Below are 27,917 nucleotides of genomic sequence, written 5' to 3'. Positions count from 1 at the left end.
AGTTATTTCTTGCCTTCTGCTAGCTTTTGAATGCGTTTGCTCTTGCTTCTCTAGTTCTTTTAATTGTGATGTTAGAGTGTCAATTTTAGATCTTTCCTGCTTTCTCTTGTGGGCATTTAGTGCTATAAATTTCCCTCTACACACTGCTTTAAATGTGTCCCAGAGATTCTGGTATGTTGTATCTTTGTTCTTATTGGTTTCAAAGAACATCTTTATTTCTGCCTTCATTTCGTTATGTACCCAGTAGTCATTCAGGAGCAGGTTGTTCAGTTTCCATGTAGTTGAGCAGTTTTGATTGAGTTTCTTAGTCCTGAGTTCTAGTTTGATTGCACTGTTGTCTGAGAGACAGTTTGTTACAATTTCTGTTCTTTTACATTTGCTGAGGAGTGCTTTACTTCCAATTATGTGATCAGTTTTGGAATAAGTGCTATGTGGTGCTGAGAAGAATGTATATTCTGTTGATTTGGGGTGGAGAGTTCTATAGATGTCTATTAGGTCTGCTTGCTGCAGAGATGAGTTCAATTCCTGGATATCCTTGTTAACTTTCTGTCTCATTGATATGTCTAATGTTGACAGTGGAGTGTTGAAGTCTCCCATTATTATTGTATGGGAGTCTAAGTCTCTTTGTAAGTCTCTAAGGACTTGCTTTATGAATCTGGGTGCTCCTGTATTGGGTGCATATATATTTAGGATAGTTAGCTCTTCCTGTTGAATTGATCCCTTTACCATTATGTAATGGCCTTCTTTGTCTCTTTTGATCTTTGATGGTTTAAAGTCTGTTTTATCAGAGACTAGTATTGCAACCCCTGCTTTTTTTTGTTCTCCATTTGCTTGGTAAATCTTCCTCCATCCCTTTATTTTGAGCCTATGTATGTCTCTGCATGTGAGATGGGTCTCCTGAATACAGCAGACTTATGGGTCTTGACTCTTTATCCAGTTTGCCAGTGTGTGTCTTTTAATTGGAGCATTTAGTCCATTTACATTTAAGGTTAAGATTGTTATGTGTGAACTTGATCCTGCCATTATGATATTAACTGGTTATTTTGCTCGTTAGTTGATGCAGTTTCTTCCTAGCCTAAATGGTCTTTACATTTTGGCATGTTTTTGCAATGGCTGGTACCGATTGTTCCTTTCCATGTTTAGTGCTTCCTTCAGGGTCTCTTGTAAGGCAGGCCTAGTGGTGACAAAATCTCTAAGCATTTGCTTATCTGTAAAGGATTTTATTTCTCCTTCACTTATGAAACTTAGTTTGGCTGGATATGAAATTCTGGGTTTAAAATTCTTTTCTTTAAGAATGTTGAATATTGGCCCCCACTCTCTTCTGGCTTGTAGAGTTTCTGCCAAGAGATCTGCTGTTAGTCTGATGGGCTTCCCTTTGTGGGTAACCCGACCTTTCTCTCTGGCTGCCCTTAAGATTTTTTCCTTCATTTCAACTTTGGTGAATCTGGCAATTATGTGTCTTGGAGTTGATCTTCTCGAGGAGTATCTTTGTGGCGTTCTCTGTATTTCCTGGATTTCAATGTTGGCCTGCCCTACTAGGTTGGGGAAGTTCTCCTGGATGATATCCTGAAGGGTGTTTTCCAACTTGGTTCCATTTTCCCCCTCACTTTCAGGCACCCCAATCAGATGTAGATTTGGTCTTTTTACATAATCCCATACTTCTTGCAGGCTTTGTTCATTTTGTTTTCTTCTTTTTTCTTTTGGTTTCTCTTCTCGCTTCATTTCGTTCATTTGATCCTCAATTGCTGATACTCTTTCTTCCAGTTGATCAAGTCAGTTACTGAAGCTTGTGCATTTGTCACGTATTTCTCGTGTCACGGTTTTCATCTCTTTCATTTCGTTTATGGCCTTCTCTGCATTAATTACTCTAGCCATCAATTCTTCCACTTTTTTTCCAAGATTTTTAGTTTCTTTGCGCTGGGTACGTAATTCCTCCTTTAGCTCTGAGAAGTTTGATGGACTGAAGCCGTCTTCTCTCATCTCGTCAAATTCATTCTCCGTCCAGCTTTGATCCATTGCTGGCGATGAGCTGCGCTCCTTTGCCGGGGGAGATGCACTCTTATTTTTTGAATTTCCAGCTTTTCTGCCCTGCTTTTTCCCCATCTTTGTGGTTTTATCTGCCTCTGGTCTTTGATGATGATGGTGATGTACTGATGGGGTTTTGGTGTAGGTGTCCTTCCTGTTTGATAGTTTTCCTTCTAACAGTCAGGACCCTCAGCTGTAGGTCTGTTGGAGATTGCTTGAGGTCCACTCCAGACCCTGTTTGCCTGGGTGTCAGCAGCAGAGGCTCAGTTGAAAATGCAGAAATCACCGGTCTTCTGTGTCGCTCGCGCTGGGAGTTGGAGACGGGAGCTGTTCCTATCCGACCATCTTGCTCCACCCCTTCTTTTTCTGTATTTAATTTTTTATCCAGATATTTAAGGAAATTTTTTTCAAGTCACTGGCTGAACACAGAGATAAAGAAACAGACACATCAGTGATCACATATGATAACGAATATCATATGTGACATTTAACCCCCTAAGAGGGTTAGGGAGAAGGATGGAAAAATATTTAAAGAAATAATGAATGAAAACTTCCCAAATTGAGGAAAGACACAAATCTACAGATCTAAGAAATTCAGTATCTAAGAAGCTCAATGACATCCAAGAAGGATGAACTCAGAGACCTACACCAAGACATATTACAATTAAACTGTTAAAAGAAATAATCTTGCAAGTAGCAAGAAAGAAGTGATTTGTCACATACAAATGAGGTAGGAGGTGGGGCTCAGACACCAGACCAGATTGAGGACTAGCTAAAACAGTGCTGGGAAGAAAACAGCTTTCAATCAGACACACCTACCAGTGTGCCACATCAATTTATCATTACTATGGCAACACCCAGGAGCTACTGCCCAATTCTACAGCAATGACCCAATGACCCAAAAGTTACTACCCTTTCCCTAGAAATTTCTGCATAACCACTCCTTAATCTGCATGCAATTAAAGTGGGTGTAAATATGACTGCAAAACTGCCCTAAGCTGCTACTCTTGGCCTATGGGGTAGCCCTGCTCTGCAGGAGCAGTCATGGAGCTGTAACACTGCCAGAATTATAACACTGCCTCTTCAGTAAAACTGTTTTCTTCTGCCTCTGAATTGTCATTGAATTCTTTCCTGGACAAAGCCAAGAACCCTAATAAGCTAAGCTCCACTTTGGAGTTCACCTGCCCTGCATCACAAGGAATCCCCATTGAGATTAATAACTAGTTTCTCATCAGAAACCATAGAGGCCAAAAAACCATGGGATGATACACTTAAAGTATACTTTTTTAAAAATCCTGATCCCTTCACAAAACAAGCAGAGCAAATAGGATAGAAATAAAAAAGAGCTACGGACAACTCAACAAAGGTGGATGACAAGTGGGAGGCGAAAGATTAGTGATTATAAGATTCTCTTGGGCCTAAGAACCCTGAAAACTAATCAGGAAAATTTCCTTTCCAGGACAGAGTCCCACATTGGGAACAATTGTGAGCAATAGAATCCAAAAAAGAGGGGTGAAGGAAGTACATGAGTCCTACAATAGTGAGAAAGTAGGAAATAGGAAGTAGATTTCAAAAATCACTATGAGACCGTAATTTTGAAAAGTCCTGAGTTACAAAAGAAGAGATAGTCTTTGAGCCCTGAAGCTAGGTAAACTATCCTGATGAACTCCCAGTCCCCTGCATAGTAAACTCCCCGCAAAAGTACAAGAAAAGTCCCGTCACTTGAACAGGAGCAACAGAAAAAGATTGTGCTCTATCCCATATCAAAATACCACAAGTATTTTCTGCTTAATGTCAGCAATCTTCCTGAATATCAGATAATCTGCATAAAAATACTAATTAGGGGACATTTTCCCTTTATTTTGAATGGTAAAAACTATAGGCATTACATATTAGGGCCACTAAAACACCTAGGGTGTAAAATTTCATAAAGCACTCCCACTCAGGTTCACGGAAGTGTGATTAAGGTAATAGATGTTCTAGGTGATTTGTAATTTTTCGTGCTTTTTCTGTATTTTTAACAGTTGTTTATAATTCCCAAGTAACATTTATCTAATCCAAAAATAATAACATTTCTGTTTTAAAAACATAAAGGACACTTTGGGTCTTGTTTGAAGATCAGTTCTTACCCTTAAAGACACAGGTCAGAAACACAGGCAAGTATATTGTTAAAGATGATGGTATAAAAATCTCCCATTCCAACAACCTCAGGAAGATATTAGAATACTCTGTTGCATTCTGAATATGAACATCAGAGCCTGAAGTTTCTGACTTCAAGACCAGGGCTTTTCCTCAGTATTGCTCTGTCCTGGGACTGTACCTTTTCTCTTTTTCTCTTTACTTTTTTTTTCTTTGAGATGAAATTTCGCTTTTGTTATGCAGGCTGGAGTGCAATGGTGTGATCTCGGCTCACCACAACCTCCACCTCTCAGGTTCAAGCGATTCTCCTGTCTCAGCCTCCCGAGTAGCTGGGATTACAGGCATAAGCCACTATGCCCACCTAATTTTGTATTTTATTTTTAGTAGAGAAGGAGTTTCTCCATGTTGGTCAGGCTGGTATTGAACCCCCGACCTCAGGTGATCTGCCCGCCTAGGCTTCCCAAAGTGCAGGGATTACAGGCATGAGACACTGCACCTGGCCTCTTTACCTTTTTTTTTAAATTTTTAGTTGACAAGTAATAATTGTTTGTGCCTTCTCTTTCATGTAAATTTTTGTTGTTGTTGTTGTTGTTTTGAGACAAGGTCTCCCTCTGTTACCCAGGCTGGAGTGCAGTGGCACAAACACAGCTCACTAAAACCTCTACCTCCTGGGCTCAAGTGAGCCTGCCACCTCAGCCTTCCAAGGAGCTGGGGTCACAGGTATGTGCCAATGTGCCCAGCTAATTTTTTTTTTCTTTTTTGTAGAGACAAAGTCTTGCAATGTTGCTCAGGCAATCCTCCCCACTCACCTTCCCAAAGTGCTAAGAATACAGGCGTGAGCCACCACGTGCAGCCAGTAGAAATTCTTTGATTTTTTTGATAGATTTTTTCCCCCAAGATAAATAGAAAGCTTTTCCCCAGCCTTTTAATTTTTAAAAACTTTTAAGCTTAAGACACCCTTTTCTCAACCCCTCAATCTGGCCCTTCATGTTTGCTCAAAAGAGATTTCTAGAAGCCAATGTGAGAAAGCTGCACACTATATGATTCAAATTGTATGACATTCTAAAAAAGGCAAAACTATGGAGACAGTACAAAGATTAGTGGTTGCCATGGGAGAAAGTGGTTACCATGGGAGAAAGAAAGGCATGAAGAGTCAGAGCGCAGAGGATTTTTTAGGAAAGGGAAACGATATGGTATCACAACGGTGGATATATGTCATTACATATTTGACAAAACCCATAGAATGTAAAACACCAAAGACTGATCCATAATGTAAACTACAGATTTTGGGTGACAATTGTCAGGCCTCTGAGCCCAAGCCAAGCCATCGCATCCCCTGTGACTTGCAGGTATAAGCCCAGATGGCCTGAAGTAACTGAAGAATCACAAAAGAAGTGAAAATGCCCTGCCCCACCTTAACTGATGACATTCCACCACAACAGAAGTGAAAATGGCCGGTCTTTGCCTTAAGCGATGACATTAGCTTGTGAAATTCCTTTTCCTGGCTCATCCTGGCTCAAAAAGCTCCCCCACTGAGCACCTTGTAACCCCCACCCCTGCCTGCCAGAGAACAACCCCCTTTGACTGTAATTTTCCTTTACCTACCCAAATCCTATAAAACGGCCCACCCGAATCTCCCTTTGCTGACTCTCTTTTCGGACTCAGCCACCTGCATCCAGGTGATTAAAAAACTTTATTGCTCACACAAAGCCTGTTTGGTGGTCTCTTCACAGGGACCCGCATGACAACAATGATGTGTCATTGTCGGTTCGTTAAATGTAAAAGTGTTATACTCTGGTGGAAGATGTTGATAATCAGGGAAGCTGGAAGGGAGGGGTGATATATGGGAACTCCCTGAACTTTCTGCTTAATTTTTCTGTGAACCTGAAACCTCTCTAATAAAATAAATTCTATCAAAAACATAAACAAAAAAGAACAGAGAATGAGAGAGAGGGAGATTTTTTACAAGAATGTATAGAGGTGCTACAAAGGATGACCAGATGGGAACTTTTAGATTCTGGAAGGGCACAGCAGTGCCTCAAAGCTTTCATATGGGTATGAGGTGTCATGCACATGGCTCCTATCTGAAAATCTAGTTCTTCTGGTCAACATCTTAGCAGTTTTCACCCTGCAGGCTTAATTAGACTTCCTCTTCCTTATGTCCCTTTCATTTTGAAAGCCCAGTGTTGCCCAGGGGGCATCTCCTTTGTATTTATGAGAGACCTGCATTCTCCCTGGCTCTGTTCTCTCAGGCTCTCTAGAACTCAGGACCTCTGAGAAGAATGGAGCCCTTCTACCTTCAGGAACTCATGGCTCACCCCTTCTTGCTGCTGTTCCTCTTCTGCATGTCTCTGCTGCTCTTTCAGGTAATCAGGTTGTACCGGAGGAGGAGATGGATGATCAGAGCCCTGCACCTGGTTCCTGCACCTGGTTCTATGGCCACAGGGAGGTAAGATGAGAAAATTTGTTGGGAAGGTTAAAGGACAGAAACATGAGGTATTTAAAAAAAAAAAAAAAAACCAGCACAGGCTGGTAGGTCATTATGTAATATGCAAAATGCTTTCACACCAATCTCATTTTGATTTTTACAAAAATTCTATGATATGAAGAAGAAAGATATTGTTATTCCTATTTTACAGGTAAGAAAACTGAAGCCAAAAATAGAGATGCAACTTTCCTGTGCTACCCACCTCATAAATGACAGAAATGAAACTTGAACCCTGGTCTTCTGATTGAAGGCCAAGGTCTTTACTACTTTCAGGACTCTGGGTGTTCTACAGAGAAATAGACCAAGCCAACTGTTAACAGGAAATATACAAAGATGCTACAGCTTCTAATGAAGCTGGAAATAGGAAAACATGTAGCAAATTAGAAAGGAAAGTAGAAAGATGAGCAGCAACCACAAATTAGTAAAAGGCATGTGGGACTTTGCTGCTTTGGAGGCAGATAAAGCATGAGTGGGCATATCCAGAGCAAAGACGAGGTAGGGAATTGGTGGTTACTAAGGGTTTACCTTGTGCCAGGAATTTTATGTTTATAATCTCACTTAATTTTCACGGCAGCTTTGTGAAATATATTTGGTCTTCCTATTATACATGTGAGGAAATCATGGCCCTGATGACCTAGATAATGAATAAGTGTCAGATTGGGATTTGAACTTAAATCTCCAAAGCTGACGCTGGAGTGAGAAGACCAATCACTCAGCAACAGGTCCTGAGTACTTGCCCTGTGCCAGGAAGTTTCTGTGGAGGTGCTGGAGACACATGGAGAAGAAAACATGCCTTCAGCAATTGTGAACCTGTCTGATGGGGTGGTGTCCACAGGCCCTCAACTTAGCACGTGATCCGTCTAAGGGAAAGGGGTTCTCCTGGGGTGACAACATTTACTAACCAGTCATGACTTATCTTATGACAGTTTTACCCAGTACAGGAGTTTGAGGTGTATCATGAACTGATGGAAAAATACCCATGTGCCGCTCCCTTGTGGGTTGGACCCTTTACGATGTTCTTCAGTGTCCATGACCCAAACTATGCCAAGATTCTCCTGAAAAGACAAGGTAAAAACCAAGAGGGGCTTCCAGTACAGAGCAGCAACAAAAGAGTCTCAGGGTGTCTATTGCATTAGGGAAGGACGGGTTGAAGCATTTTTAAGGGAAATCCATCATTTGATATGTAGAAGGAAAGATTCCATGTCCTCCTTGACATCATAGTCAGGACTCTATTGAGGGCTATTGTAGAGAATTCTCTGATCCATTTCCAAGCAACCGTCTCTCCCTACATCGAAAATTTTTCTGATGCTTCCATCACATTTACTTACCTCAGACCCCCAGGACTACCACTTACCACCACTGTGAACATACAGTGGGTTGGGGATGCAGAGGTGGTTTGCTTACAATTGGCTTAATGCCAGTGTTGCACAGAGATGAGTGTTCACCATAGATGCTTTGCCCACCAATGATGCCTGTCCTCTGGGAATGGCCAGTGCCAGGTGGAGGCTCTGGCAAGTGGACACCAGTTCTCCATCAGGTCCCTAGTGTGGGAATTCCGTGGAATTGCAAAGCTGCTTCTTGGCCGTGGCAAGATGTATGTAGGATTCCCCTACTGGGCTTTCCTCAACTGCCTGTTGGCATGTAAGGCTGACCTTTGCCTCATTCTCCCAGCTACCTAGATGGCTCACTCAGTTATAAAATGCCTCCACACCTCTCTTCATGTTTCTGCAAAATTTCAAGCAGCCTATGGCTCTCTCATGTCACAGGTCACTCTGCCAGAATCACCACCTTTGCATCCTTGTTGAAAATGAATTGACAGCATATGTATGGGTTTATTTTTGGACTCTGATATCTACACTTAATGCCAGTACCACATTGTTTTGGTGACTATAACGTTGCAGTAAGTTTGAAATCAAGATGTATGAGTTCTCCAGCTTTGCTGTTCTTTTTCAAGGTGGTTTTGACTGTTTTGTTTCCCTTAAAATATCATAGAAATGTTAGAATTGGCTTTTCCATTTCTGCAAAGAAGGCCAATGTGATTTTCACAGGGATTCCATTGAATCTGCAGATCAACTTGGAGAGTATTGTCATCTGCACAGTATTGTCTTTCAATTTATTAACATGGATGTCTTTTTTCTTATGTATGTTTTCTTTCTTTCAGCAGTGTTTTTTAGTTTTCAGTATACAAGTCTTTTGTTTCGTTTGTTAAATTTATTCTTAAGTATTTTATGTTTTGATGCTATTGTAAATAGAGTTTTTTAAACTTTCTTTTCAGACTGTTCATTGCTAGAGTACAGAAATACAACTGATTTTGGTGTGTTGATTTTGTATGCTGTAAAGTTTCTGAATTTGTTTATTAGCTCTGACAGTTTTCTTGCAGATTTTTTAGGATTTTCTATATTTAAGATCATGTAATTTGTGAATACAGATAACTGTAGTTTTTCTCCTTCCAATTTGGATGGCTTTTTTCCTTTTCATTGCCCAATTGCTCTAGCCAGAACTTCTGTTACAGTGTTGAATGTAAGTTGTGAAAGCAGATGTCTCTGTCATGATCTTAGGGGGAAAGATTTGAGTCTTGCACCACTCAGTGTAATACTAACTGTAAGTTTTTCATATATGCCTTTTAGCATGTCGAGAAACTTTCTCTGTAATCCAAGTTTACTGAGTGTTTTTATCATGAAAGGGTGTTGTGTTTTGTAAAATATTTTTCCTGTAACAACTGAGATCATCATGTGGTTTTTTTCTTCATTCTATTAAAGTGCTCTTGCATTCCTGGAATAAATCCCACTTGGTCATTATGTAAAATTGCCTAATATCCTGCTGGACTCCATTTGCTAGTATTTTTTGAAGAATTTTTTTATCTGTATTCATAAGAAATATTGGGCTATACTTTTCTTTTTTTGTACTATTTTGTCTGGCTTAGGCATCAGGGTAATGCTGGCATCATAGAAGGAGTTAGGAAGTGCTCCTTCTCTCCTTCTTCTGTTTTTTAGAAGAGTTTTAGAAGTATTGGCCCTAATTTATCTTTAAGTGTGTGGTAGAGTTCATCAGCAAAGCGCTCAGGTCCTGCGCTTTTCTTTATTTGCGATTTTTGATTGCTAGTTCATCCTCTTTACCTTACCAGCTATAGGTCCATTCAGATTTTCTACTTGTTCTTGAGTCAGTTTGGTAGTTCTTGTGCTTTCAAGAATTTGTCCAATTCATCTAGGTTACACAATTCATCAGCATACAATTGTTCACAGTATCCTCTTTATTGACATTTAACATGGAAACATCACTTTTATTGACAGTTTAGGGCCACAATGAACAGAGAGTTTCACTGAACAGAAATAGGACAGTCTCAAGACAACAGAGTATAAAATTATAGGAAAAGGGTTAATATTCTTCACCCTCATCCTCTCCCTCTGTGCTATCTACTCCAACCTCCTCATAATCCTTCTTAAGGGCAGCCATGTCCTCACGGGCCTCGTAAAACTCTCCTTCCTCTAGCCACTCATTCATATACCAGTGAACAGAGGCATACTCATCATACATCAGGTCAAACGTGTTGTCCAGGCAAGCCCAGGCCTCAGCAACTGCTGTGGTGTTGCTCAGCATGCACACAGCTCTCTATACATTGACCAGGTCTCCCCCAGGTACTTCATGGGGAGGCTGGTAATTAATACCAACCTTAAAACCAGTGGGATACCAATCCACAAACTGGATAATAGGCTTGGTCTTGATGGTGGTGATGGCAGCATTGACATCTTTGGGGACCATGTACCAATGGTACAACAGGTAGCAAGCCATGTATTTACCATGGCAAGAGTCACATTTCACTATCTGGTTGGCTGGCTCAAAGCAAGCATTGGTGATCTTTGCTACAGCAAGTTGTTCGTGATAGGCTTTCTCAGCAGAGATGATGGGGGCATGTATGGTCACAGGGAAGTGGATGCAGAGGCAGTGCACCAGTTTGGTCTAGACTTCTGTCAGATTAACATTCAGGGCTCCATCAAATCTGAGGGAAGCAATGATGGAGGACACAGTCTGCCTAGTTAAAGCTAGTGTAGGTTGGGCACTCAATATTAAGGTTTCTCCACAGATGTCATAGATGGCCTCATTGTCTGCCACGAAGGCACAATCAGAGTGCCACAGGGTGGTGTGGGAGATGAAGACAGAATTATACAACTATAGCTGTGGAAATAATGGGGGGTTGGGTATGTGGAGAACTCCAACTTGGACTTCTTGCCATAATCAACAGAAAGAACATTCCACCAGCAGAGAAGTGAACCCAGAATAAGTCCCCTCACCAAAGCAGTAAAAAACCAAGAAATTCTGAAGACCTGTGCACTGGTCAACCATCTTGCAAATTCAGTCCAAGATGAGGTCAATATAATCCCCTTGCCTATGCAATAGTGCCCTCAAGTATAGTTATAGGCAGCATCTTCCTTGCCTGTGATGAGCTGCCCAGGGTGGAAGAACTGGCAGTAGGTGCCAGTGTGAACTTTGTCAATGACTCCAGGTTCAACATCTACAAACACTGCCCTAGTCACATGGTTGTCAGCACCTGCCTCACTGAAGAAGGTACTTAAGGAGTCATTTCTTCCCACAATAGTCTTGTCTCTTGGCCTTGCCATCAGGCTAGAGGCCATGTTCCAGGCAGTAGAGATCCTAGCAGGAACTTCCAATCTGGACATCAGCCTAGCCAACATGGAGCTGCACTCACATATGACAGGGACTTGTGAGGTTCTGCAAGGTTGAAGGAGGTGAAGGGACAGCAACAAGGATCTCCCACTAACAGACAACCACGGAGTCCAAGGGAGTAGTCCATAGTGTCCTCTTATAATCCTTTTATTATCTGTAATAATAAGTTGATAGTAATGTCCCTACTTTCATTTCTGATTGTAGTAACTTGATTCTTCTCACTTTTCTTGATAATCTAATTAAAGTTTTGTCAATTTTGTTAATCTTACCAAAGAAATAATTTTTATTTGTTGATTTTTTTCTGTTGTTTTCCTGTTTTTATTTTATTTATCTCAGCTGTAATCTTTATTATTTCTTTCCTTCAGTAGCTTTGGGTTTCATTTGCCCTTCTTTTTCCAGTTCATTAAAGTATACAGTTAGGGTATTGATTTAAGGACTTTATTTTTTTAATGAAGATATTTAAGCTATAAAAATCTCATTAAGCACTGCTTTTGCTGACTTCCATAATATTGGGTATATTGTTTTCATTTTCATTTGCCTTGAAATATTTTCTAATGTCTCTTATGATTTATTCCTTGTCCCTTTGGTTGTTTAAGCATGTCTTGTTTAATATTCATGTTCTGTGAATTTTTCTGTTTCACTTCTGATATTGATTTCTAGTTTTATTCTATTTCTACTTTTATTCTATGGAGAGGTATTTTTGTATGATTTCAATCTTTTTAAATTTATTGAGACTTTTTTTGTGACTTACCATATGATCTATGCTGAAAAATGACCCATGCGCTCTTGAGAAGAACGTATAATCTGCTGTTGTTAGCTGGAGCATTTAGAACATGTCTGTTTGGCATAATTATAGTGTTGTTCAAGTTCTCTATTTCCTTATTAATTTTTTGTATTGTTCTGTCCATTATTGAAAGGGATGTAGTGAATTCTCCAATTATAATGTTAGAACTGTCTATTTCTCCCTTAAATGCTGTCAGCTTGCCTCATATACTGTGGGGTTCTATTGTTAGGTATATATGTATATATTTATAACTGTTATATCTTCTTGATGGATTGACTCATTAACAATATATAATGTCTTTATGTCACAATATTTTAAAGTATATTTAACTGATAATCACCCTGCTCTCTTTTCCTTACTGTTTGCATAGAACATCTTTTCTACCCTTTCACTTTTAACCTCTTTGTTTCTTCAGAGCTAAAGTGAGTCTCTTGTAAGCAGCATATTAATGGATCCCATTTTTTAGTCCATTCTGCCAATCTCTGCCTTTTAATTGAATAGTTTAACCCAGTTACATTTAAAATAATTACTGATAAGGAAGCACTTATTTCTGACATTTCACTGTTGGTTTTTTATATGTCTTATACCTTTTTTTAGAGATAGCATCTTGCTCTGTCACCTAGGGTAGGGTGCAGTGGTGCCATCATAGCTCACTGCATCCTCTAGCTCTTGGGCTCAAGTAATTCTCCCACTTCAGCCTCCTGAGTAGTTGGGACTATAGGCCTGCACCACCATGCCTGGATAATTTTTTCTTTTGTATAGACAAGGGTCTCACTATGTTGTCCAGGCTGGTCTCAAACTTCTGGCTTCAAACAACGCTTCCCCATCCATCTCCCAAAGTGCTGAGACTACAAGTGTCACCACGGTGCTCAGCCTGTCATATATATTTTATGTTCCTCACTTCCTCCATTACTGCCTACTTTGGTGTTTAATTAATTTTTGTTTTTTCGTATGGTGACATTTTTATGTTACTCTTCTCATTTGCTTATCTGTATATTTTTAGTTATTTTCATAGTGGTTAATGTGGGATTACAATTAATATCTTAAAGCTATATCAACTTGGTTTAAATTAATACAAATTTAGCTCAATAGTATCCAAAAATTCTCATCCTATACATCTCCATCTCTATATATTGTTATTGTCACAGATTGCATCTTTATACATTGTGTGCCCATAACATAGATTTATAACTGTTGTTTTATGCATGTGTATGTATACCATGTAAGCAAAAAGAAGAGTTAAAAACCAAAGATACAATAATACTGACTTTTATGTTTATCTATGTAGTTACCCTCACCAGTGTTCATTTTTTTACATGGCTCTGAGTTACTGCTTAGTGATCTTTCATTTCAGCCTGAAAGGCCCGCTTTAGCACTTCTTGTGGAGTAGGTCTATTAAAAACAAACCCTCTCAACTTTTGTTTATAGGGAATGTCATAATTTCTCTTTCATTCTTGAAGGATCATTTTGCTAAATATATAATTCCTAGTTGGCTTTTTTTCCTTTCAGCAGTTTGAATATTTCATCTCACTGCCTTCTGACCTCCATGGTTTCTGATTAGAAATAGGCTGTTAATTTTATTGAAGATCTCTTGTATGAGATGAGTCACCTCTGTTGCTGCTTTCCAGATTTTATCTTTGGCTTTCAACAAATTGATTCTAATGTGTCTCAGGGTGAATCTCTTTGAGTTTATCCTGCTTGTAGTTCATTGGGCTTCTTTTCCTATAGATTCATGTCTTTCCTCAAATTTTGGATATTTTCAGTCATTATTTCTTCAATGTTAGTTCTCTCTCTTCTCTCTTTTGGGACTTCAATTATGCATATGTTAGTATGCTTGAGGGTATCCCACAGGTCTCTTAGGACCATTCATTTTTTTCATTCTGTTTTCTATTTCTGCTCCTCAGATTCAACAATCTCAATTGACCTATCTCCAACTGCTAATTTTTTCTCTCCCTGCTCAAATCAACTGTTGAAAACTTATAAACTTTTTGTTTCAGTTACTGTATACTCCAGTTCCAGAACTTTATTTGTTTCTGTTCACAACTTCTATGTCTTTGTTAATATTCTCTATTGTTCATACATCAATATTTTGGTTTTGTTTCATCTTTGGCCGTGGTTTATTGTAGGTCTTTGAGCATATTTAAGACAGTTGATTTAAAGTTGTCTAGTAAGTCCAACATCTACGCTTCCTCAATAACAGTTTCTTTTCGTTTATTTTTCTTGTGCATAAGTCATACATCCTTTGTTTCTTTTATATGCTTTGTAATTTTTTTTTGTTTAAAACTGAACATTTTAAATGTCATGTAAGAAAAAAAGGAATAAAAGAAAAAAAGTAGAAAAGAAAATAAAAATATTCTCCAGGTCTTTCCTGGTTGGTTCTGTGTTGGGGCACACCTTTAGTATTTAATCAGGGCATTTACAAGTTTGCCTTTTTAGCTTTCTCTTTCTTCTTGCACTTTATGTAAGGACTAGTCAAAGTTAAAAGCCTATGGTCTTATCATGTTTTTTCCAAGCATGCAGTCTACCCTGTGTATGTGTAGGTACCCTGTTATATGTGAGAACATCTTAAAGCGTTGATTCCAAAAAAAATTCCCATTCCCGGCTTTTCCTTCTAGGTTTCAGTGTGTTTATTATTGCCTCAATTATTCTTTTTTTGTCCCAGGAAGCAGTGATAGTTCTTTTGCTTCTCAATGTTTTTGAGGAACACTTCCCTGCCCTGAGAGAATTCTGAGTTAGGTAAAACATAGGCAAGCCCCAGTCCTTTAGAAAACCCACACAGAGGTCAAAACAAACAAAATTCCTTGAGAACAAGGACCACTCTGCTTTCTCTAGGATCCAGGAATCAGAACCCCTTGAGAATGCAAGCTGCCATCTTCAAGATTGCCATGGCACTGGAGAGGGATGTGGGGCAAGGCTAAATTAAAATGCCACCAATCTTTTCTATTCTTTTTCAGTGGCCTTTCTTCTGATTAAGTGCTCACTTGGTTGCTGTGAACAACTAACTGTCTTCCAGAATTCTGCTAAAGTTGACTATAACAGTTTTTTTGCCAGAAAATTTTTGTTTTTGCTTTGGGGAGGGATGGCCCTGGACAGTTCCTAATCTAGCATTTTTGCTGATGTCACTCCTAGATATTATTTTTTAGGACCCTGGAATGTCTAGAGTTGAAAGGCTCATGCTTGTTAGCCCTAAATGTAAACATACATACATTCTTCCCAAAATAGTTTTGGAAACATCCTTAACAATTCTATCAGTCTCTTTTAACCATTTCCGAAGAAATGCCAGAATTATCTTCCAACAAGTAGATTTGGAGGATGAGAATGAGGAATTAGTTAAGAAGGGGTCCCAACTTTTGACAAGGAATAGGGAATATAGTCATGTCTTTAAGTGGATAGAGGAAGAGGAGGCTATCTGGTGTTGAAGGGATAGATCAGGTTTGGATTTGCTGGGGTCCTGAGGTGTCTGTGTGGTACACAAAGGGAAATGTCTAGAGGGCAGTTATTTTATATTGAAGTCTATGAACAGAGAGAAAGACAGAGAGAATACACTAGGGACTGAGAGAATGAATGCCGTAAGGTATCTTCCTACCCTTAGAACTCAAGGTATTTTACAGGTTCATTTCACCTGGACTTCTGCAGAAAGTGAATCTCATATTAACAGTCCTCTCTTTTCCTAGATGTTCATATGTTTTCTCCCCCATTTTTACTTCGCTGTCTTTATCCCACATAAAGATATTGATGGCATGAATGAAGGATACTAATTCTTGTTTTCCAAAAACTGTAAAACCAAGGTTATGTCCCTTACCTTTTCTTCTGATTCATTTATATACATCTTTCTCAAACAAATCCAACAAGGGTAAAATCTACAATTTATCTCAAAGTCATGTTCCCGTGTCTAGCTTTACATGTCTGTGTCAAAAGAAATTGAAGTTTTAAAATGTTGTCAGAGAGTTCCCCAACAAAAACAAATGTGTTTTTTCAACTTACATCATGGGGTCATTTCAATTTCCACAAAGAAAATTATACTTTGTTTTCCACTGCTATTGACCTTGTAGCACCAAGTGCTGTGGAGAAAGAATAAACAAGTTCTCATTCTACTTCTGTGGCTTCCCTGGGATTCTAAGGGCTGAAAAACTAGCCTCCAACCACCTTGCACACTAGCTATTTGTGTTACTCCCAAGAAATATGGAAACGTACAAAAGTTACCTCTCATTTTAACTCGTGATTTTCACCTAATGCCATTTTTGCCTCCTTTGTTCTGTTTTACAGATCCCAAAAGCACAATTATCCACAAAATCCTTGAATCCTGGGTTGATATGTGTATTAGTCCACTCTCATACTGCTATAAAGACATAGCTGAGACTGGGTAACTTATAATGAAAAGAGGTTTAACCGACTCATGGTTCTATTGGCTATACAGGCTTCTGCTTCTTGGGAGGTCGCAGGAAACTTACAGTTGTGGCGGAAGGCAAAGGAAAAGCAGGCACACCTTCACATCGCCACCAGGAGTAGCGGGGGAGACTGTTACACTCTTATAAACAAGCAGATCTAGGGAGAATTCTATCACAAGAACAGTAAGGGGAAAGTCCACCCCCATGACTCTGTCACCTTCCACCAGGCCTCCCCTCCAACACTGAGGATTACAATTTGATGTAAGACTGAGGTGGAGACTCAGAGCCAAACCACATCAGTATGTGTGTCTGATCCTTTCTCATCTGAGCCTGGTGGAGGTAGAGGTGTGGGGAGAGATTACTTTCCTGATAGACACTAAATGCTCCTGTCTCCCCCACCTTACCACAACCTACACTCGCTTTTGCTTCAGAAGCCTGAGCTCAATCCTGCCTTGTCCTTCATAGAGTCTCCTCTTATTCTACATGTTTGGGACTGGTCCTTTATTTCTAGTGTAGCTAGGGGTAGGGGTGGAGGAATAAGAAGGGGCCTGGAGGTCATATTCTCTCCTCCTCACACCAACTGATGTCACTATCCCAGGTAGTTCCCACTTGAAGATCATGGAAAAAGAAGGAGAGTCCCTCAGCCTGCTAGCATGGACCTTATTGAGAATGGTGCCCTGGAAGACGTTGCCATTGTGAAAGTTGCTTAAGCTCATTCTTTCTCCTTTTCCCACCACACTTCCCCTCCCTTTTCTGGGCAACCTGCCTTTGCAGCTAAGCAAGTTCACACCAGGAGATTCAGGATCCGGGTAGTAGCCCCAGATCCCTGAATCAAATGTGCATGGGTGCCTTCTCTCCCTCTCCTTAGATTTTCCACCCTACAGAGACTTTAAAATATTATTCACCACAAATTTCATTATCAGTTTTCCCAAACTAATTGTCCCTGGAAAATCTTGCTCTTGAGGATCCCTTTGAAAGAACCCACTCTCCTAAACTAAGTCTTTTATGAACTCAGTGGAAATCTCAAACCCACTTTCCCAGCAGGAATGATAAAGAAAAGCCCCTTTAGTCCTCCATCATTGATCCTCAGCCTGAAGAGAAGCACAAAAGTTATGGAAAGAAAGCAGCACCTCTGCTTCAGTCTGTAACTTTGTGCCAGTCTAAGGCAGTATTTCTCAAAGTGTGGACCTGAACTAGCTGGGACCCTTGTTATAACTCAAAAGTCCTTGATTCTACCTCAACACCTAGGAATTACTGGCTCTGAAGGATTAAGCCAAGGAATCTGCCTCTATCAAGCACCTCAGGTAATTCTCACCCACCCTAAATTTGAACTCTTATCCAGAGGCTGATGAATCTGACCATCAAATAGGATAGGATGGACCTTTTCTTGAGTTCATCGCATAAACAAATTTTCTGATTTGAACTTAATTCCCAAAGGGTTAGGTCTACTCCTGCTCATTCACTCTTTCAGAGCTCTGTCCACTCTAGCTTCTCTCCAGTGTCATAGATAGGAAATTGCACCCTGTGTGCCTAGTCTTTCTTCACTTACCTGGCCTGTGATAGAAACATTTGCCCCTCTCATTTCATAAGGTCAAGGACTTGTGACCCTGGATGGTTCTAAATGGAAAAAGCACCACCAGATTGTGAAACCTGGCTTCAACATCAGCATTCTGAAAATATTCATCACCATGATGTCTGAGAGTCTATGGGTGATGCTGGTAAGAGGAGAAGACAGCATTCCTTCCTGGCCTCTGAAGTGAGGTGCTGCCAGCCATATGGCGAGAGAGACTCTGAGTTCCCTCTGAACCATGTTCACAGCAGTTTATGTGGGGTTATTTGATGTTCAGACCATGACCATCATCATCAGGGCAAGGACCCAGTCTTGTATACCCAACACTTCTCACAGGGGTGGACTCAGGGTAGGTGCTCAATGAGAAGTAGTTGAATGAATGAGTGGGTGAGTCCAGTAGACTCACTACATTTGGAGAACACAAGGCAGAAGAGCAAAGACAACAATAGGAGTAGCCATCCCAACATACAGAAGTGTATCACGTTCAGGAGGTCAAGTCAGGAAAGACTTCCTAAGAAAGGTGACAGGAGCTTAGTCTTGGAGAATGGGCAGGATTTCTAGAGACGGAGGGTCAGAGAAAAGACTGCCTTGTGGTCAAGGAGAAAGGGGAGCTTTAGCTTTGGCTAAGACAGAAGAGGGTGCGGAGATTTCACAAGACTATCTAGAACCCATAGAGAAGACACAGTTGTATGTCTCCACACCTGCCTTCTTGGAGTTTGCATGGCACAGACATGCCAGGTGGTTTTGAGCACAGCTAAGGTCTGTTTCAGGGGTCCTGAATGAGGTGATTGTGACAACTCAAAGACTAAGTTTCTAGGATCCCAGGCACTGAGTAAAGCAATTCTACACACAGGATCCCAATCATAGTCACAAAGACTTATTAATGATGCAGGAGTTCAGAGATATGGGTTCACCTAAACACGTCACCTTGGATTCATACTTGCCCCATGCTTTCCAGCGTGCCATGCTGTTATCCTTTATGACCCTCGTCACCATGCCCATGTCCCACTCCAAAATAAAAATCAAAGCAAAACATATAAATACAGTGACTGCCAATACTTTTTAAGCACTGACTATGTGTCAGGCTTATTATATCCTCTTATACTACTACACTCTTACAATTTTGCTGTATTATCTCCATTTTGTTAGTAAGGATATTGAGATGCAGAGATTAAGCAGTCTGTTCAAGGTCACAAGGCAGGCCGGGTGCAGTGGCTTATGCCTATAATGTCAGCACTTTGGGAGGCCAAGGTGGGTGGATGGCTCGAGCCCAGGAGTTCAAGACCAGCATGGTCAGCCTGGCCAAACCCCATCTCTACTAAAAATACAAGATCATAAGGCAGATTAGAGGAAGAGCTGGGTTCAAACTCAAGCCTCCTTGAGTTGGAAGAGCACACCCTGAACTGATGCACCTCTCTTCGAGTCTAAGGCTTCTTCCTGACGATGCCCCCTTCAGCCCGCTCCAACCAGTGCCTCTCCTTGCAATGCCCGTACCAACATCCAAACAGACACCACCCCCATTATCACCGACCTCTTGCTCTTTCTCTACTCTTCTTGGCTCCATGACAATTACAATCTTTCAGAATATCTGATTTTAGTAAAGTGTTTGGAAAAAAGCTTTCAAATTGAATTATTTAATTAATTCACATTACAGAGTTAATAACAGCTTAACAGTGCATAAACATTTATACTGAAATGGAGAACTTCATTTCCATAAACATTTGGCTTTTGACAAAGTGAAATTCTCTGGGATATTGGCAGGTATGTCCAAGGGTGTAAACACATCTGGATCCTACTCTATAGGTGAGGATTTTTGGTCTTGACTCTTAACTGCAAAATCTTTGAGAACAAGAACTATCTCTAACATGTCTCTTTTTTTTTTTTTTTTTTTTTTTTTGAGACGAAGTCTTGCTCTGTCACCCAGGCTGGAGTGAAGTGGCGTGCTCTAGGCTCACTGCCAGCTCCGCCTCCTGGGTTCACACCATTCTCCTGCCTCAACCTCTCAAATAGCTGGGACTACAGGCGCCCACCACTACGCCTGGCTAATTTTTTTGTATTTTTGGTAGAGACGGGGTTTCACCGAATTAACCATGATAGTCTCGATTTCCTGACGTCGTGATCCGCCCGTCTCCACCTCCTAAAGTGCTGGGATTACAGGCGTGAGCCACCACGCCCCGCCATCTAATTCGTCTCTAAATTATCACTGGATCTGGGGAAAAAAAACTTGTCAAGTATTAAATATTTCAGGGATCTTTTCCTAGAATCAAAAACCTCTGTTTATTTATGCTCTCTAAGGATGTTTTTGAATTCTTATTTTTTATTCCATGTTTTGTCAGCTTAGTTTTTCCATTATAAAAGTTATATAAATTGTAGTACTGCAACTTAGGAAAAAGAGAAGAAAAAAAACTATTTCCCCACCCTTACAAAGTCACAAATAGCATCTAAGGCACAATATTCATTTTCAGTACCGACAAGGTGTTTTATTTTATATGGTTGGCATAATACGGCAAATTCATTGTGTACACTTTGTATTTTCAAACCCCAACAAGCTCTAAAAGGGACATAAAATAACTTAGAAATTGGGAAAAGAGGGGCATGTGTATGATCATGATATTCATCTCCTGCCCCACAACAAATGGGAGGAACACGTTGCCCAAAACTCATGTCTGGAGCTCTTTCAACATGTCTCCCTGATGACTGTGGACAGCATCGTGAAGTGTGTCTTCAGCCACCAGGGAAGCATCCAGTTGGACAGGTCAGTGACAAAAGGAAGGTACTTGTTCACCAATAACTGTGTCACCCACTAACATGTTCCATCTTCCCTATTCCAGTACCCTGGGCGCATACCTGAGAGCAGTGTTCAACCTTGGCAAAATCTACCAGCGGATGAGCAATTTTCTACATCACAACGACCTGGTTTTCAAATTCAGCTCTCAAGGCCAAATCTTTTCTAAGTTTAACCAAGAGCTTCATCAGTTCACAGGTTAGTCCTGGGATTTACATGACCAGAGTCCACTATGAGACATCTCATTGTCTGAGACATAGACTTTGGTTATGGCTGCTTCTACTATGGACATATGGCATGGTCATCATTCAGAAATGCTAATTTGTACCTCTTAAATGAATGTGCTACATAAATCCTAGGTAGAGAGTATATTATTGACTATATATCTGCATTTTAATGTTTGGAGTTAGAACTAATACAATCAACAAAACATCTGTCTATCTTGCTTCATTTCTAATGGAGCAGCTTCAGATGTGAAGAAAAGTAAAAGTGAAAGGAAGTACATTTCTGTAAGAAGACAGAGCAGGACATCTGAGCAAGTACTGAACATGCTTGGGTACTGCATACTATGCACAGTTTATCAAACAACACAGCACACCACTGAGTATCCCTTTTGCATGGGTTTTTGGGGACTTAGGACATAGATAACTTTGAGGGACCATAAATCTACCTATGGCAATACCCATTTACAATTGGAATATATTTCTGATTTATCATTATTATCTTGATAAAATCACCTTCTTTTTCTCTAATAATGCTTCTAGTCTCAAGATCTACTCTATCAGATACTAGTATGATAACCTCTGCTTTCCTTTAGTTAGTATTTTGATAGTATATTATTCTATACTCTTTTTTTTTCTGTTTCTGTGTCCTTACATTTGAGGTTTATGTCTTTTTTTCTTTTTCTTTTTCTTTTTCTTTTTTTTTTGTTTTGTTTTGAGACAGGGTCTCACTTTATCACCCAGGCTGCAGTGTGGTGGCACCATCTCGGCTCACTGCAGACTCAACCTCCCGGGTTCAAGTGATCCTCCTGCCTCAGCCCCCTCAAGCAGCTGGGACTACAGGCGTGTGCCACCACACCTGGCTAAATTTTGTATTTCTTTTGTAGAGGCAGGGTTTCACCATTTTGCCCAGGCTGGTTTCGAATTCCTGAGCTCAAGCAATTTGCCTACCCAAAGTGCTAGGATTACAGGCGTGAGCCACTGTGCTCAGCCAAGGTTTATGTCTCATATGCAGCATATATTTAGATTTTATTAATGTAGTCTGAAAATCTTTGTGCTTTAGTTAGAGCATTTAAACCACTTATATTTAATGTAATCACTAGAATATCTGGATTTAAACAGGCCATGTAACTATTTGTTTTCTATTTAACCAATTTTTATCCCTTCTTTTATTAATTGCGGGATCATTTTATATTATTACTTTTTCTCTTTTAGATCATAAGTTTAGTTTTTTATGGGTATGCTAGAAATTACAACATGCAGTCTTTATTTATTAGAATCTAACATATGCAATTACATTAAGCACTTCCCTGAAAATGCAAGGATCTTATACCATTTGAACCTCTATTTACTACTTCCCATATTCTTAAATATTTTAAATATTGTTCTGATGGGTTTTTAAAATAATTTTTTTTAAGTTCCGAGGTATATGTGCAGGATGTGCAGGATAAGGATAATAATTAGGGAAAAATTACAAAAATTAGAATTTTACAACCAGAATTCCACATTGTGGTTGCTGCAGTATATAGTTCTTTTGCAAAAAGTAGCATAACTATAACAATTCCCACAAGAGTGGCATAGTAAATAATTTCCATTGAAAACTTTACTTGCCAAGACATAACATTTCCCTCTGGGGATGTAAAAAGTTACAAGTGTGATTCTATGAATAATTAAAATCTCCCTGCAAATATGCACTAAAAAGAAGTTTTAGTATCTGGTAATGAACTTTGAGAGGAAAGGTTAGAAATAATAAAAAGCATCTGGTGAGGTAGGAGAGGGACTGAGTAAGATGAGTAGCCCTCACTCAGTTACTTATCTTTTATGATTTTCAGCTTATGATTCTCTATTTCTTCACACTGATATTTATGACACTCCTCTGAGCTGTCAGGGGTTGCTCCCTCAGCTCTTCAGGCTTTAACTTGAGTGTGATGTATCCAGGAGTTGATTCCTGTACGTTTTACTGCTGAGGGGGTTGAAAGAAGAACAGTGTACGGCCTTTTCCAGCTTGACATAGGGAAGGAGGCAGAGCTGAGAGTTTTCACCAATACCAAATTTCCTGGGTTAAATAAAGGTGGTTCTATTTCCTGGGATTTGGTTCTTGCTGATTGTGTTAATTTCTATTGGAAGTGAGCTAGAGAGTTTACATGCTTAACCAATTGAGAGGTTTCCTGCCTGAAACAGTCTCTGAGCACATTGATAAGTTTTTGTCCTTTCCCAAGTGAAAAGCTTGGCAAAGGATTTTAAGGATTTTCCGTTGGCTGGAGGCTGGCAAATAGAGTTTGCCATCCTGACTGTAACCATCCTGAGAACCAAAAAGTATGCCCTTGAGAAGTGGCCTATTTCTGTGGGGGAATACTGGGGCTTAATTTCTCTTATGAAGCCTTCCTAAATTAGAAGGGGCCTGAAGTATGTTGATGCCCTGAGGCTTCCTTGCCTTTGACTTAGCTGCCTCATCAACTAACCTATTTTCTTCGGCTACTTTATTTGTTCCCTTTTGATGTTCCCTACAATGCAACCCTCCTATTTCTCGTGGAAGGAAAACTGAGGATAATAACCTGCTAGTTTTGTGGTGATATTTTATAGGAGATCCATTGGTGGTCTTCGTTTTAAATGGCAGCATGAGCATGGAGAGCTAAGAAAGCATACCTGGAGTAGGTATAAATGTTAGTTGCCTTTCCTTGCTTAATTCAAGTGCTCTTGTAAGAGCTATTAGCTCAGTTAATTAAGTGTTCGTGCCTGGGGAGAGACGTTATTTAGAGCGACTACTGCTTATCCTGCCTTATGTACTTCTTGCTTTACTGGCTGTTTGTTAGCTAAGCGCTCCCCCTAGAGGACAGTGATTCTGCCTCATCGTGTGGCGTGTAAACAGTTAAACTATTTCCTAGGGTCAACTTGGAGGCTTTTTTTTCACTCGTAGAGCAATTATGACAATGGTTTGGAAGCACGTGTACACAATAGGTTCTTCTAACTGCAGCTAAGGTTAAGAAAAACATTGGAATAGAGTTTTTCCTGAGATGCCCCTTCCGGTCGTTCTATGGGAAGAGGGGAGGCCTGGATTTAGAGGAGAGAAAGGAGACTGGCTCTAGTGTTTAGAAGGAGGTCTGCTTTCCTTCCTTTAATTTCCAGAATCACCCGGGGCTCCTGTGCTGTAATGGCAGTTTGAGCCACTGGAGTTGGCGTTTGAGCCCCAGGACCCATCAGTCCTGCTGGACCATCTGTGAGAGTGGTCCTGAACCCAGTGGCCTCCACCTCTGGGGGCAGTTCCATCTCCAGTGATCTCCGCCACAGGCTGGACAGGGTCCAGCTGGCTTCGTCTTGCTGCCTGGGCATTCCTTCTTAAAATGCCCTGCCCTGCCACACCGATAGCAACTAGTGGATGCACCTCGGGGATCCTGGACTTTGCAAGCCTGCAAAGCTGTTGCTAGAGCCTCTGTCCTTCTCCTGAGCTTGCTTTCTTTCTTTTGGGCCTCCCCCAGTCCCTATTACAAAAGACCGAAGTGGCCACCTTCAGGAGGCTCCCTAAGGTGCTATCTGGTCCTATAGCTTGCTTCTGTACTTTCCTTCTAATATTGGGAGCTACCTGTGTAATAAAGTTGTCCTTCAGGGTGAGCTGCCCCTCAACTGAATTAGGGGATAAGGAGGTGGGTTCTAGTACAGCCTCTCTCAGTCTTTCCATAAAGGCTACAGAATTCATATCTGACTTCTGGTCTATTATAGACAGTTTAGAGTAATTGAGAGGGTTGGTCCTGGTTTTCCATAGACCTTCTAACATGCATATTAAAAAGCGCTTCCTTTTCCATTTATCTTCTGAGTTATTGGGGTTCCAATTAGGGTTGTTAACCAGAATTGCCTCTCTCCCAATTGGAAATGGAGTTGTTGCTATTTCTTCACTTTCCCTATCTGCTTTCTTCCCTTTTGCTGTATTATAACAGATATATTGATCATCTCCAAGATTCTCTGCTGCGTGCAGAGCTGCCTGCTTTTTCGCTGCTGTGAGGGTCGGGTTTAGGAGCAGCATAACATCCCTCCCTGTGAGGTGAAATACCTGAGTTAAATTTTGGAAAGCCTCTATATACCTATCAGGGTCATTAGAAATTTGGCCTGTCTCTGTTCATTTGCCTAAGGTCCTATAATGAGAAGGGAATTTGAGGGGGCCCCAAGTAATGGGAATCCTCAGACAGTTTCCCTGGAGGTTACTTCTCTAATTTGGGGGAACTATTCTTTTTTGGGCCCGCCTGATATGATTGTTAAAAGAGTTGGGTTTGTCTTACAGTGTTTGCAAAGGTTTAGTAAAAATGCCATGCACTTGTGCAAAAGAAAATGAGTTGCTTTTCTTCTTGAAGTCCTGAGGTTAAAGAAGTTTCAGTGTCTCAGAGTGCACTCCAGAGGGGTGCAAGCTGAAGATAACCTGTTACCCATCTGGAAAAAGATGTGAGAGTTCTTTTAGTCTCCTTCCTTTCCATATGACCCAGGGTGGAGGACAAGACAGGGGAGCATCCTTCTGGCTGTTTTCCCTCCCTGGTTCTTGGGTCCCGGTGCCCTGTTAAATATGCCATCTATGGTTAAAGGCGTGGTCCTCCGAGCTATGGAACCGGATGAACTAAGTGATGCTTTACCCACACAACCTTAGCTTATCCACCTTGTGTATTTCCTCTTTTTTCTAAACTTAGAATCCCCTTACTAAGTACCATTTTAATAGGAAACAGACTAGATGCCTTAAAAGAACAAAGGAACTGAGTGGCTATTTTCCTGCTGATGGGACAATATTGAGACTAAAATTTGGCTATGGAAGACATTTTACTCCTAACTGCTAAAGGCAGAACTTGTGTGCCAAGCACCTTCAACCTTTATTATAAATAATATCTTTATTTAAGGAAGAGAAATGATGGCTCAAAAAGTGAAGTCAACTGCTCAAGATGACATGCCTAAAACTAACAAAGCCAGGATTTAAGACAATTCTGGTTCAGTCCAAATCCCATGCCGTTTCCATTGTACCAGATGACACCATGTGAACATGGTGTTCACATCATAATTTTCCTTCATCATCTCCAAGTGTTCAATAAATATTTGCTGAATTTAATTGTGCTGAATTACGTGAGGGAACAAAAATAAATACCCTGTGAACTCAACTTTCATTGTGCTGGCTACCTTTCTCATGTGAAACACAAGCCTTCCTAAACCAGGACTACTAAGAACAGGGCACTGCAAAATGAGGTGGATTTGGAAGTGACCTAGAATTGGAGGAACTAATGACTTGTTAAAAAAAAAAATTATTTTCTGCTGAGCATGGTGGCTCATACCTGTAATCCAGTGACTCAGGAGACAGAGGGAGGGTCACTTGAGGCCAGGAGTTTGAGACAAGCCTGGGCAACATAGCAAGACCCCATCTCTAAAAAAAATTTAAAAATTATCCAGGTGTGGCAGCAGTGCCTGTAGGCCTAACTACTCTGGAGGCTGAGGTGGGAGGATCACTTGAACAGGAATTCAAAGCTAATCATGCCACTGCACTCCAGTCTGTGTGACAGAGCAAGACATCGACTCTAAAAATAATAATAATAAAATAAAATCACATTTTCTGATTAGAAAAAATAGTACACATTGTTTTTATTTTTAGTTAATATCTTTTTTCTTTTTGATTTCCAACTCTTAAGTTCAGGGGTACATGTGCAGGATGTGCAGGTTTGTTACATAGGTAAACATGTGCCATAGTGGTTTGCTGCACAGACCATCCCATCATCTAGATATTAAGCCCAGCATTCATTCTCTTTTTTTTTTTTTTTCAACGGAGCCTCACTCTGTCGCCCAGGCTGGAGTACAGTGGCACGATCTTGGCTCACTGCAAACTCTGCCTCCCGGGTTCAAGCGATTCTCCTGCCTCAGCCTCCCGAGTTGCAGGGACTACAGGCATTGCCACCAGGCCTGGCTAATATTTTTGTATTTTTAATAGAGACCGGGTTTTGCCATGTTGGCCAGGCTGATCTCGAACTCCTGACCTCAAATGATCTGCCCACCTCAGCCTCCCAAAGTGCTGGGATTACAGGCATGAGCCACCATGCCTGGCCTCATCAGCTATTCCTGATGCCGTCCCTCCTCCCAGCCCCCACCCTCCAACAGGCCCCGGGTGTGTTGTTCCTACACCACGTGTCCATGTGTTCTCATCATTCAGCTCCCACTTATAAGTGAGAACATGTGGTATTTGGTTTTCTTTTCCTGTGTTAGTTTTCTGAGGATAATGACTTCTAGCTCCATCCATGTCCCTGCAAAGGACATGATCTCATTCCTTTTAATGTCTGCATAGTATTCCATGGTGTATATGTACCACATTTTCTTTATCCAGTCTGTTATTGATGGGCATTTAAGTTGATTCCATGTCTTTGCTATTGTGAATAGTGCTGCAGTGAACATACGTGTGCACCTATCTTTATAATAGAATGATTTGTATTCCTTTGGGTATACACCCAGTAATGGGATCATTGGGTCAAATGGTATTGCTTTTGGCATCTTTGTCATGAAGTCTTTGCCCACACCTTTGTCCTGAATGGTATTGCCTAGATTTTTGTCTGGGGTTTTTATAGTTTCGGGTTTTACATTTAAGTCTTTAATGTATCTTGAGTTGATTTTTGCACATAATGTAAGGAAGTTTTGGTTTTTTCCATATGACTAGCCAGTTCTCCCAGCATGATTTATTACATAGGGAATCCTTTTTCCATTGCTTGTTATTGTTGACTTGGCTGAAGATCAGATGGTTGTAGGCGTGCAGTCTTATTTCTGGGTTCCCTATTCTGTTCAATTGGTCTCTGTGTCTGTTCTTGCACCAGTACCATGCTTTTTTAC

General features: G+C 40.5%; 1 protein-coding gene and 1 pseudogene across 1 annotated transcript; one reads left to right on the top strand and one right to left on the bottom strand.

Moving 5' to 3' along the window:
• Positions 1–6,446: 6,446 nt before the first annotated feature.
• LOC140709316 (cytochrome P450 4Z1-like) lies at positions 6,447–23,472 on the top strand. The gene is given in 8 exon segments (XM_073008014.1): positions 6,447–6,588; positions 6,591–6,613; positions 7,579–7,720; positions 16,386–16,436; positions 18,098–18,224; positions 20,707–20,832; positions 20,909–21,060; positions 23,303–23,472. Coding segments are annotated over 8 exon segments (933 nt in total).
• LOC103224874 (tubulin alpha-8 chain pseudogene) lies at positions 9,995–10,752 on the bottom strand (annotated as a pseudogene).
• Positions 23,473–27,917: the final 4,445 nt, after the last annotated feature.

Source organism: Chlorocebus sabaeus, chromosome 20 (assembly GCF_047675955.1).
Source record: "Chlorocebus sabaeus isolate Y175 chromosome 20, mChlSab1.0.hap1, whole genome shotgun sequence".
Taxonomy (NCBI): domain Eukaryota; kingdom Metazoa; phylum Chordata; class Mammalia; order Primates; family Cercopithecidae; genus Chlorocebus; species Chlorocebus sabaeus.
This window is presented reverse-complemented; position numbering and strand designations above follow the sequence as displayed.